General features: G+C 40.6%; 1 protein-coding gene across 1 annotated transcript; it reads right to left on the bottom strand.

Annotated features, from left to right (window-relative positions):
• Positions 1-131: 131 nt before the first annotated feature.
• On the bottom strand, positions 132-13,738 carry LOC127654951 (protein mono-ADP-ribosyltransferase PARP14-like). Its single transcript, XM_052142530.1, is given in 27 exon segments — positions 132-1,735; positions 1,821-1,995; positions 2,085-2,239; positions 2,380-3,024; positions 4,545-4,724; positions 4,820-4,999; positions 5,167-5,229; positions 5,393-5,438; positions 5,440-5,513; positions 5,605-5,689; positions 5,773-5,945; positions 6,018-6,194; positions 6,595-6,657; positions 7,374-7,478; positions 7,622-7,670; positions 7,761-7,924; positions 8,031-8,207; positions 8,298-8,360; positions 8,535-8,639; positions 8,736-8,826; positions 8,926-10,979; positions 11,197-11,433; positions 12,112-12,348; positions 12,579-12,737; positions 12,830-12,866; positions 13,111-13,286; positions 13,414-13,738. Coding segments are annotated over 27 exon segments (6,138 nt in total). The 5' UTR covers positions 13,586-13,738; the 3' UTR covers positions 132-1,439.
• Between the last annotated feature and the right edge of the window lie 12 nt (positions 13,739-13,750).

Raw genomic sequence — 13,750 nt, 5'->3', positions numbered from 1 at the left:
CATGCACTTATTAGGACAATTCTGAGCAACCTGGAGTGTCTTACTAGGACACAATGGTGTGACTGGGGATCAAACCAGCAACCTTCGAGTACCAATTATACAGTGCACTTATTACAGGGACAATCCCCGGAGCAACCTGGAGTTAAGTGCCTTACTCAAGGACACAATGGTGGTGACTGTGGGGATCAAACCAGCAACCTTCTGATTACCAGTTATGTGCTTTAGTCCACTACACCAACACCACTCCAGACCTCGGAATTACATCATGTTAAAAGAACCAATACGGCATATCATTATTTGCAAGAACATATAGAGGGGAATTAACCCTTTAAAATCAGATGGTCCCTGCCATCAGGCTCGTGAGAAACAAGCAAATAATTGTCCAACAATAAATAGCTTTCTATCTATTTAATTTACTTATAAATTTAGAAAATAAACAGAACATATAATATCACATATGATTATTTAGAGTCTGTGATTATCTTTCAATCGAGTCCACACACAAGATAATCAGATGTATAGATCATTAGATAATCCACATGAAGCACAATGTTACATATGACCACCAAATACACGACACAGACTCAATGATGACTCAAATGACACAGAATGAAACTCACTCTGTGAAATCTCATGAGTAAAATCATGTGTGCATGCTATGCAAACCTTTAGTCATTGTTGTGTTTGCATGTGTAATTAGTTCTTATGTACAATTATTATCTTTTATTTGTTTGGAGATGTTTTTGGACACTATGATCAATTATATTTGTAATGTTGGAACTTTTGATTGCTTTGTCATATCAACACAACATTTATCTCAGATATAGTCGACATGATTGAGAACAAAACAAAAGCAGTTTTTAGGAGACACCTGATTTACACCCAGAGATATATAATGACAAATCAGAAAACTAAATAAAAGAAACATTTTGGCTTTTGTCTCTTAGTTTCTTAGGCTGAGACTCTCAAAATGTATCTGAAGTTTTCGTTACAATGACACCAAACACTTGACCCTGCTTGTTTGTTGTCGAGTTATAAGCCTCTAATTTTGGGTATTTCACTGAAACAGGAAATCTTTAAAAACACCTTCAGAGATTAAAGGGTTAATAAATTAATATAGTGATACATATTTAGCTGTTTTCAAGTTGTTTTGGCTTTATAAGTGTTGCAGTAGCACTCAATAACCCTCTTCGCTCCGAGGACCTAACCCTAAAACACCATGATAATACATAAATGTGCAAGTCCTTCATTGTATAACCTAGTAAGTGATTCATCTTAAAACTTTTGTTCATGGTAATATAATTGTGATAAATTATTACAATCTAATCTCTCTCTAACTGTATTAATACAATATCTATTCAGCATTCGTCCCTGGCCATCAGTTATTAAAGTTCAAAGTGTATCAGTCAGAACCGTCCGATACGACTGCATCAGAACACTTATACAGTCTTGAAGGTGATGAGATACTCTGGATACGCTCCTGCATCACAGAACACCACAAAGATGAACGGGTCCTGTAAGTTATCCACAGCGCAGTCGTGTAGACCAGCTTGAGGGTCCTGAGGGTGGATCGGGTCCGGTTCCTTCATGCCCTGCTTGCTTTTACACGGAGAGCCCGTCACGACTCTCGCTCTGTAGATGTACTTCTGTCCTTTATCATCTGGGTTTGAGTACTGGTCATGACATGAGTACCAGGCATCTTTAGCGAAGTACGTGCCGTCTCCGTGCACGACAGCTTGAAACAAGCAAATTTTGTTAGATGTCAGTATTCAAGATATGGACAATTATGAGTGAATTATGAGTGAATTGTTCAAACATACCATTTCTCCCACAAAAGCTTCTGTTGAAGCCATTCTTATTGATTTTTTGGCAGATGTCTTTGGTCGTTCCATGATAGAGGAGGTGCTCGTTGGGTTGTTTGGGATATTTCTTATCAACCGCTTGTTTCAGCACGCAGTATCTGTGCCATTGAGACTGACTTTGAATCCTGTCAATCTGTGAAACCATTCAGACATTAATAAACTGATCTGTAGAAGTTTTAATGTTCTTTATCAGTCACAGTATTCACTTAATGGTCATTTTACCTGTAGAACCTGCACAGGTGACACATCCTTATGTTTACTGGAGTTCAGGAAGTCTGTTTGTATCTTCTTGTACTCCTCTGAATCAGATTTGATCATGATTATTTCTAAATCCTTTCCATCCATTTTGCTCCATGTTGGGGGCGTCTGAATGATCGCTGAGGAACATGAAACACAAGGCATCTCATTACAATCATTATGGGGAAAATGTCTTCTACTGTGTACCTGATCATTGACAGTTAGAGTAAGTAGTGATGAACAAACTCGTAGAAATAAACGTTTGATTTGTAATGTTTACCCGTATCAGAATCTCCATGAAGACTTCTCTTGATTCTGCAAGACTCGCTCTTGCTGTTCGTCACCTTCATCTCTTTGAAGTCCACCATGTACGTCTCTCCGTTCTCCCGGTATTGAAAGCTCTGGAGTTTCTTGTGGTAGGCCAGCTCGACTTCATAACTCACGCTGGGCTCCAGCGACTTCCAGTGCTCTCCTCTCGCCACCTCCCAGCAGAGAGTCTGTCTCAGTCTCTTCACCTCACCTTCTCGGATCTCTCGGTCTCGTGCTTCTTGAATGAAATTCCTGATCTTCAGCTCGGCATCCAAGACGTCGTCTTTTTTCCCTGATATGGTTAACTTATCCAAACCGGCCAGCAGAACACTCACTTGATTGGTTTGGCTGAGAGTCACAATGTTCTTCTTGTCAGTTTCAGGAAAGTCGGCGATGTGACTCGACTGGACATCTTTACTGATGCACTCGTCAGAGATTAGGTCATCCAGGAATTTCTTGACTTTGGCAAGGTCAGCGGAGGACGTCCCGTAAACCTCAACGGTCATAACGGGGAACAATACAGAAGCTGTTTCCGTTGCTAGAGACATGAGCGGTGGCTGTGGGGGTTTGCTTGGCACACGGGTTGTTAGCGGCGGTGGACCATTGGACTTGCGCACTGTTGAGAGTTTACACATTTCAGACACCAAGACAGTTAAAGGCTGAAAGATACTCTATATAAGTAAGTGAATGCAGATAGGAGCACTTGGCCATCGCACAGCCCGTTTAAATAAGCATAATGTGCTTGCTTGCATTATCGTAGCGGGAACAAACCTCAGTACTCAAGGGGCAATAGAGTTACCTTCAAACATCAGTGCCAATCAACTGGATGCATTTTTATTCGGGTAAGTTTCTATAAATATATGGACTTTAACGTACTTTCTCAGCAAGATTCCCTTCAAAAGGTTGCTCTGCCATGACAGTAGTTGACTTGAAAGAGAAAACTCTTAGTTGAAGCGGACAGTTCATATTATTCTCTCTATAGTGCCTCTTGTGGCAACGCTGAGAATGCAACGTTTACTTGCATTGTGTTATGAGTTGTGGTCTGCTCGAAATGGAGCTTGTGTAGATAGTAGTCCTTGTTAGCACACCTGCCTCCCATGCCGGAGACACCGGATCGAGTCCCGTACAGAGCGGGTAGAACAGGAGCGTCACAATGATGCCGTGACCCGGATGGGAGTGAGGTTTAGGGGTGTGAGTGTAATGGTGGCCAGCTGATAGATAGCTGTGCAATGTGTATAAACCTCACTCTCCTGACCTCAAGAGGTGCACTAGCGACTGACGCTAGAGGCTTTAGCCTTAAGCCTCCTTGTTAGCGCACCTGCCTTCCACACCAGAGACACTGGGTCGAGTCCCGTACAGAGCGGGTAGAACAGGAGCATCACATCTGCATTCACGTACTTTCATAGAGTATGTTTCTGCATTTTTAGTACAGAATGTCACATGCTTCATCAAGGTAGTCTTGATTTTTCCGTTTGCTGTTCCGTCTTGCACACGGTAAAGCCTTTCAAAGTATACTCACCATGACACTTTGTGATACTCTTTAGGACAGTGTAAAGGTAAAATACATTTTTGAATGTTTTATTCTAATACTTTTACTCTAGTTACTTCTAGCTACTTTTAACTGTGTTGTTGCATAACTGTGTGACACGTAAGACTTCAGATATGCTGGACTAACTGTACCTGACATGGCCGTCTCTGAATATGATTGATAGTCTGTGCTTGGGTAAGACTTAGAAGTGAGGTGAAAAAAGGCCAGAATATCAGTTAACATAGGGTCAACCTGACATAGTGTTTATGTATGAAATAAGTTTTAGTTTTATGTGGTAAGATCCTGTTTGAAGTGGTATAAAGCCCAATGTGATTGTAGACTTCTCTTGAATGGCAGCACTCTTCCCCTTCCAAACAAACTTTCTCCTAATGGTGAAAGATATCCAAAGACTTCATTGTGTTTATACTTTTTATTGTAAAGTTCTCTGACAAACGTCAACGGCGCATGTGCAGATGACATGTACAGATGTGGACTGTCTGTGTGTTTAGAAATATTGGGTTACACACGGACTGTGCGCATGACGAGATTTAGCGGCATATTTCGATGTATATCTGTGGACGTTCATGGAATGTGAATTTTATACTTACCAGAAACATTTAGAGATATCTTTTTAAACTTCTTTAACGCTTCCTGAAAGTCTGGCAGCATTTTCGTTTGGAAGATCACAATGTTGACACGTTTCAGATGTTTTGGTGAATCTTTGACAAATTTTGTGAGCGCTTCAATCATTGCATTGGCCACTTGAGCTGCTGCCAGGTTCCCTGCTCCTAAACGACATTGACAATAGAATTTCAATAGAATTCTACACCTCTCCCTTTGACGTATTAATCAATCATTTGTCTTTCTGAATGGAGGTGTTTACCGGTTCCAAGAGCTGGGAATGACACAGACTGAATTTGATTTTCTTCGCACATCTTCAGAACGTTGTACGTGGAACTTGTGATGCCTTTCTCATTGGTCTGTCCAACCATGTGGATAATACTTTTGATATTTGAAAGATTTCCGGCTTTGGTCAAGACCACACCATCAGCCGGTTGAGGCGCTTCAGAAGAGAACGAATGAAAAACATTAATTCTATTATTCAATTCCATTTATTTGAATACCTCTTTTCACAGTAAATATTGTTCCAAAGCAGCTTCACAAAGGAAAGGTTGTCCATATTAAACTCTTCTGAATATTGGAGTATTTACTGAAGGTGAAAGGTCTTACCCTTTGTTTTGCACTCATTTACAACGGTTTGTCCTGCAGCTTTGAGAATGGCTCCTGATACACCTGTATAGAAAGACATACGCTACATTACATCAACACATGAGGGGACGACTTAAAGACTCAATTTGTGACTTGTCAGGTTATACTATATATCAATAAATATATGTAACATACAGTATTACTATTGATCAGATTCAGTGCAATATCACATGATATCCAAACTCACCTGAGCTCAAATCAAGACTTGTCGTAGTGCTGTTGACAATCGCGTCTCACGGTCTCTTTAGTGATGTCACCACAAAGCACCTTCACTTTCATTGGGCCAATCATTGCTTCTATAGGGTTAGCTGAGGTCATGAAATCATACAGATATGAACAATCGAAAAGACAGAATATCACCAAGCGCCACATTTTAAGCATTGTAAAAAGCCGTCTTACTGCTTGTGTCAGCTCCTTGATCAGAGGATTCGCTGTCTTCATCTGAACTACAGTCCGATTCTTCATCATCCTCATCCTCACTGTCCTGGTAAGGTGTTCAATGTTAAAGGGCTAAAGCATTCACAATAAGAGTGTCCTGAATATGTCAGTGATGTATGTGATATCTACCTGTGCATTTGCGGTCCATGTTTTGAGACCCTGTTGGAACTCTTGTAGCACATCGTCTCGGTCGATCACTAAATAGATGAGCTTGATCACAGTGGAGGTCTTTTGATTGAAATGATCTTCAAAGGCCTGGAGCATGGCACCAATGGCATCAACGCTCTTGACACCTCCACCACCTGCAACAGATAACAGATGAAGGGAGACTCTACACAGAATATCACATGACTAAAGTAAAGCATCGTCTGTACCAGTGCCAACAGCAGGGAAGGAAACGGTGGTGATCTGATTCTCCTCGCAGCGTTCCAGAACTTTCTTCACACGTGACCTCACCTCCGCTGCAGAGTGAGGACCAATCATGTGAATGATGACATCACACTGCAGGTTACCGCCGCTAGTCACCGCTGCCACGTCACCCTGCAATGGGCCTTCAGACCAAAACACACTGACAGTGAGTGAAGAGATCTCTTCTGATATCCACTCATTATTTACAGATTAATATAACCCATTCTTTACTCATTTGGGGAAACTTTATGACTTCGAACACAAAGAGAAGTTAAGACTGAGGTTCTTGCAGGCTTCCCACTCTTTGACCAATTTATTTTCAAGACCTTTCCATTTGTCTGTAATTACTTGATTTGACTTGATTACTTGAAGAAATCATTTTTATAAGGATGGCACTCGCAAAAAGTAAATTCTAGCCAATTAAATAATTTAGAGCCGAGCATAACTAGCAAAGTCGTTATCTTTCCAGGCCATTTCTAATCCCACTGATAGCTGACTGTGGGAACCCCGTTTTTAATGATTATTTGTGTGTAAAATCCTCACCGAGGTTTTTACACTCTTGTTCCACAGACGATCCGGCTGCTTTGAATATGGCACCTGAAACACCTGAAGGAGAGAGGCATTTTAAGGCATCAAGTCATGATGATTTATATATTTTGGAGAACATTAATATCCTACACTCACTGAGCGCTTTATTAGGAACACCTGTATACCTACTTATATTTGGTAAATGTTCTGCACTTATATAGCGGTATTCAAAGCACTTTACACTGTGTTACACACACACACACACACACACACACACACACACACACACACACACACACACACACATCAATGGTGGCAGAGCTGCATGTATGGTGTTAGTCTGTCATTGGGAGCAACTTGGGGTTCAGTATCTTGTCCAAGGACACTTCGGCATGTGGAGTCGTGTGGGCCAGGAATCAAACCGCCAACCCTGTGATTAGTGGCCGACCCGCTCTACCACCTGAGCCTGAGTTCAAGTTTGAACTGACAGAAAGTCTACGGTAACTCAGATAACCACTCTGTACAATTATAGTGAGCAGAATATAATCTCTGAATGCATGATGGGCTACAACAGCAGACGATCATGTCAGGCACTTAATCAGGACCATAGAGTTACTAATACAGTGCTCAGTGATTGTATAGCAGAATGGCCATAAAATAAAAACACCAATGATGGAATTTATTTTAGTGCATAGATTTATTACTTTTGGTATAAACTAATCACTTCTTGTTCAGTCCTGCTTATATATTTTTGGATGATGTAATAAATTGTGAGAATATGAGACACAGCGGACCTTCTTTCAGGCTCATCTCGCTGTTGGTGGTGTTCACAATCCCTCGGACAGTTTCTATGGTGATGTCACCTTTCTTCAACTCAATTCTGACACTTCCAATTTTGACTGTAGGGGAGGAGAAAGATTCACACTTTGACTTTATTAATATTCGTTACAGGAAATACTGTAACTGTCACAAGGAAACAGATTTATATTTTAAGAGCAGATATATGTGTGGATAAGCATGAAAATGTAAAAATGGTCAAAACCTTGATTTTCAGGCATTTTGCCAAAAGCAGACTTGACGTGAGTGGAGGCCTTGAGAAAGAGTAGGAAAATAATCAAGACTAAAACTTAAAATAATTACAAATGTTAAAAGATGTGTGATTAAACCAAACAATGATTAACCTTGTTCCTCTCCCTGAAATATTCCCGACAGGCGTCATGAACCTTTTCTTCAAATGTCACTATAGTGATCTCCTTGAGGCAGCTCGAGTTCTGCGCAGTCAAGTGTTTCTCCATTGCCATAAAGATTGCTGTGATTGATTCTTTTGCACCAATCCCGCCTCGTCCTGCAGAACACAAGCTGACATGGTTACTTCAGATTTCAATATCTCCTCAAAGTCCTCTATGCAACAGGATAGTTTTAAATAAGACAGTAATTGGTTATTGTCATACCGGTTCCAATCGCAGGAATTGCCAGTGTTGTGGACCGTTTCCCCTCGCAGAGACTCAAGACCTTCTCAAGAGAAGATGTGATGTCTGCAGCATTATTAGGTCCAACCGTTTGGGCGATGTTCTTACATTTAAGTGCTCCACCACTTGTCATAACTACGCCACCAGCTTTCAGAGGACCTAGACAAGCAAAGCTCACACTGTTAAAGGCTTTACTCAGTGTAATATATACATTAGTTAATGTCATTGAGCGTAAGAGCCAGTGATCACCTAGCGTTGCACATTCAGCAGCAACAGTTTTTCCAGCAGCTTTCAAGATGGCACCAGAAACACCTGTGAAATGATATTGGCACTTTCTTTCTACTATTTGCAACTAATATAAACACAATTCACTAAACACAACAATTTGTCTGTGTAAGCACTGTAAAATCTTCACTGTATCTTCTGTATTTGAATAAATAAAGCAATAGTGCATAAGTCGCGATTCGTGAGTTTAGAAACACTTACCAGTGTCGAGATTTAAACTGATGTTGTTGGAGTTCACAATGACGTCCACCTTCTCTTTGGTGATGTCACTCTTTTTGAGGAGTATTGAAACATCTTTGATAAGCACTGTTTCAATTCCCATTAGTGTGGAAACAAAACATACATCAGTAATATCTGTACCTTTAGCTGCAGTCTATGCAAGAAAGATGTTTCTGTATATACCTGTCTTGTCTGGTCCATGTTTACACTTTAGGGATCGTGAGGGGACTCTTTTAGAAGTGCTTGTTGGGCGACTGAAAGTGTCAGGGAAACCCTGTTGAAGAAATAAAATATAAGCAAATATTTCTATTGATAAAAGTTTTGATGGCAGCTACGATCAGAAGGGCACAAGTGAAATGGAGCGAGATCGTACTTGTTCCTCAATCAGGCTGTTGTACTCCTCAACAATCTTCTCATCAGACTCCACAACACAAATATCTCTTATATTTGCAGGGGAATGCTGTTGATTGGTGCAGAACTGCAGTATTGCCTCTCGGAGTGCGATGCCACTTTCTTTGACAGAGAATCCGAAGCTTTCACAACCAAGTGCTGAAAATCCAATGGAGGTGCAGTGGGACCCCTCGGCTCTCAGCAGACTGTTGTATACGGCTGATTGAAGGTAATGTGAGTCTAGAGCTTGACCTTTATTGGGCAACACTGCATAAAGGAGGGTCTTGGTGTTGAGTTTTCCAGCGCTACTGAGAATCACATCCCCTGGCAGGGCGGACTGCTTTTCTTTCTGGTACTTACTGCACACTTCGGTAATCTGATCACCTCCAAACTGGAGAAACCGCTTGGCGACAGGATTGGCAAAAGTCAGACTGGCATTCATTGGGCAAGTCAAAGCATCTGCAGTGAAATGGTGCACGTGTCCCTGTGTGATTCTTAGAGTCATTGAATTGTCTATTTTGTGAGTAAAACTCTTTGGAGGGCCAGATTTGCCCGCTTGCTCTTGTGATAAATACACATTGCACAGGAACTCCTTTGCTTTTGCCTCCACGTTAGCTTCATGTTTCTCCAGAACTTTTGCTTCGCCTGCTTTGCAATACTGGTGCTCCTTCACAACAATGGATGACACCCGCTGCTTTACGACACTCACCGCCTCTTTAATCTTGTCTTTTGCTGCTGTGACCTTCAGACCAGGGGAATTTGAAGTTTTGCATGCAAGTATGGTAGCATCAAGGCACTTGATTTGAGGGAGCTCAGAGAGGTTCATGCAAGAGTCAACAAACTCGACCTCTCGCACAGATTTAAGAGGAACATCCTCAGTTGTCGGTTCCTTGTTCTCCAGGTATCCTCTCACTTTTCTGGTGGCATCTGCAACTACGCTAGATAATCCACACAATATAACCTGCTGGTCTGATGGTGTGATCCTGATGTTGCGACCGTTGTGGCTTAATTCCACTTGGTCTTGAAGAGTCCTGAGAAAGTGTGTCCAGTTTTCACTGGTTTGTTTGGTAGAAAGTGGAATAACCTCCTCTTTGATAATCTCACTTATTTTGTCTTCAGCTCTCTTCAAGTTTTCTTTCTCAACGAAGATCCCAACACAATCCTTAAGGTTGATCAATTTAGCTGGGATGTGGTTGGGAGAGAAATACTCTTGCTCAAACATATTGAGATCCAGTGACTTGAGGAAGTGAATAAGATGAGAAGAGAGCTTCAGCTGGTGCTTGATCATGTTCTCCTGTGCCCGCTTGATGACCACCTCAGCTGAACTTACTTTATCCTTCAAACCGCTAAGATGAAAGATGAGCTGATTCTCATCATGCGTGAAAGAAACGTCTCCTAGCTTGGATTGTACACATTCTTTCACGAGGTCAAACTTTTCTTTGCAGTCCAGCTGAATTGTCACATCAACAGTGTTTCTTTCCACGTCCACCTCAGCAGCAGCGTCCTTCAGCAGCTTCCCCATCTTCTCCGAAAGGACAGTCACCTCCTCTTTCACACCAACAATGACAGCTTTAAAGTCCCTGTAGGAGACAGCAGCATCATCTGTGTTGAGACGGTGATTCTTCACTCTGTCCCATACGTCTTTCTCAGCGGTCAACTCTTCTGTGTCAAACTGGCTCAGAAAGGATTGGACTTCCCTCTTTGTTTTGGTTTCCCAAGTGGGTCCAATTCGCAGTGCAGTCAGAGACTCTTTGTCAACATCCATCTCCAGTGCCAATGCACTCGGTGTTGCCGAACTGTCAAGAAGAACTTTGGAATGAAGCAATTTGACATTATTCTCCAATTGTTTTCTAAATTTCTCATTCTTCTCAATGAAACGAAGCAGGTCAGCATGGACGGGGATATTTGTTTTTGTGGGGGAATCAGTCAAGGATGGTTTTTCTCCAGATAAATCCTTTTGCAAGCTTGAGTAGAACAGTGAAACCTTAAGCTCTGTGCCGCAAACATTGTGCTTTTGTTCCACCACTTCATGCGCAACTATTCAAATGGAAAGGAAGGTTCTGTTACTGAAGTTACCAATTTAGGCTTTTTTGAGTTTTGAGTTGAATTACTATCAAACACAACATTAATTAATAATCCATTACATCAACAACAGGATTTACATTAGAGGTTTCTGTAATCTAATACTGGAGGTGAAACTGGACTGTGAGATGTAAATTCATCTTGGATCATTGCAAATAATCTGTACATTTACCATGACAGTCTTCAAATGTGATGACCACACTCTTTTGTCTGTTGATCCAGATGAAGGACTTGATTTCTGCTCCTCTGCTTCTCTTCTTGTTGCTGAAATAAAGGCTGAGAACGTCTTCACTGATCTGACTCAAATCTCCCTGGACCAGCACAGAATCGGTCAGTTCCATACGGGTCACGTCAATGTCTCGACCCTGCAGTGGCCTTGAGGTGCACTTACTTACAAATGATTTCACATCTGTTGAAAAAAAAATTAAGAAATAAGCTGTTCGTGTCATTTGTTATGTTCACAGAATTGAGTGCTTTCAATTTTCTCCTTGACTTGTTTTTTCTTCCAGACAAATCCAGAGACAATAATCAATGATTGTGACGACTATTGACAATCGACTGTCATTACATGTAGTAAATTTACATTAAATATTTATGTGGTATTGTCCAGCATTTGGTTTTATTGCATCTTTTTGCATCTAAAAGCTGCTGTAAGTGATTTTAGCTGTTCTACTTCTACTAGCTGAGCTGTTAAGTTTAAAACTCTAAAAGTGCCCTGAATCGGTGTGCGGCCGGCCCTTATTATGGTCCCACTATGTGTTGCATACATTGCATATATGTTTTGTGTGCCTCTGTGTGTGTGTGTATATATATATATATATATATATATATATATATATATATATATATATATATATTAGTATGACTAGGGTAAGGAAGAATCCCAGAGACAGAGAGAAACAAGATCTGCAGAATGAAAGCCAGAAGTGATGGACGCCTCGCGGCTGTAACACCTGAAGTTAGACGAGTGACTCCCAAGAAGAGCAGCTGAGATTTCAGTCCAGACAAACACAGCACAGACTGAACCTTCAGACTTCAGAGGACAGCCAACAATTAATATAGAGAGAGAAAATGCTTCTAATCCCACCAATCTCTTGTTTGAAGGTGACAATAATCCTGTCTTCGTCCAGCATCTCCCATGTGTGTTCTGTCGTCTTGCTGCAGCTGCCGATGAACACAGACATTTTCTTGCAGTTGGTGTTTCCATCAAATCCAGTCAAGATGAAGCGCCGAGGGTCCACCTTCTGTCCCAGACCTCCTTCTTTATACACGTTTACAGATATACCAAACTCATGCTCTTTTTGGGCAAGAATCTTCTGGAAATCTGTGAAATGGTTGAACGTTGTATTAGTCTTGACCTTTAGTTTGATGATTTTATCAATATATATGATTGACACCAGCTAGTGATGGATGTGTAATAACATGGACTTGTGTAACACTGCACATTAATCACATTAATCACATTAATAGACTAAAAACAGTTTGTTTCAACATCATACCTCTGCAGCAGGAAAGGAAGTTGTGAAACAACAGAAAGTTTTATATAAATCTCACCTGACTGGTTGTTGAGCTTCAGGATCCAGCTGTTATTTTCATGTTTTCTCAGCTTGAAGTTTTCTGCAAATTGCTCAACATACATTTGCAGAGTTTCCTTATCAACGGACTGTTGGCTGGTAATTAGAAGATCAGATATTTCACAATCCTCTTCATCATCTGTATTATAAATAAATATATACATTATGAGCAAATATCAGCGCCGGTGTGTTGAAAACTGTATTTATTTGAGCTACAAATCAAAGTCAAACCTTTTTGACTTGTTGTATGTTTTCTTACTGGAGGGACCTTGAGACAATAATGAGGAAGTGTGATCATTATGGGATTAACTTTATATAGTGAAAATAAAACTGCACATATTAACTATAGTTCTGTATTTTTCTTTGACATTTAAAACAAGTTCATGACCCATATTGGACACTTAAATCTCCAAGAATACTTCCTTATTGAGACATGAATCAGAAGTATACATTAATATTGTAGTGATAGCAAATAAATGGCAGATTATATGAAATATCAGCATGTGTCTCACATGAGCAGGCAGTGATTGCTTGAGGAAAGCTATGGTCTCCGGTTTGGGTTTGGGCAGGATTGCTGGTTTGGTCTTTTTTCTGCTGGTTTCTTCTGGTAGTTTGACGGTCACTTCAACAGTTCCTTGTGATTTGAAGTCAATCTTATGAGTCTTCTTGTCAAGCACTTTCTTCAGATCTGAAAAACATCACTCTCTGTCAAAAGATGTCCATTGTTTTTGATGTTATTATAAGGGTTTATATGAAAGTTGTTGATTAAATATGATTCAAGGGAGTTTTCATAGATGAAGAGACATTCTGCTTACCTTCTTCATTCATATAAATCAGAATTGCTTTTCGTTTGTCTTCAGGGTGTTCTTGAATCTGCGCGATCGCAGCGCCTGACTTTCTTTTATTTCGAAAATAAAGATTTAATTTGGATTTTACTTTGTCAAAATCCTCCGGCAGACCCTCCAGAATTAAACTGTTCTCTTCCATGTTTGCGGTCCAACTTTAAAAACCCTCTAAAGTGACTTTCATTCACAAACTGCCAAAATAAAGTGCAAAATCAGCGTGTAGATCTCATTAAACATTTTCATTAAACGAATGTTTTCAACAGCGTCGTTTCCTCGATTGAATCGATCTCGACGATTATCGTCACTT

Source organism: Xyrauchen texanus, chromosome 14 (genome assembly GCF_025860055.1).
Source record: "Xyrauchen texanus isolate HMW12.3.18 chromosome 14, RBS_HiC_50CHRs, whole genome shotgun sequence".
NCBI classification, from domain to species: Eukaryota; Metazoa; Chordata; class Actinopteri; order Cypriniformes; family Catostomidae; genus Xyrauchen; species Xyrauchen texanus.
Note: the sequence above shows the minus strand (reverse complement) of the source record. Positions and strands in the feature narration are given on the sequence as shown.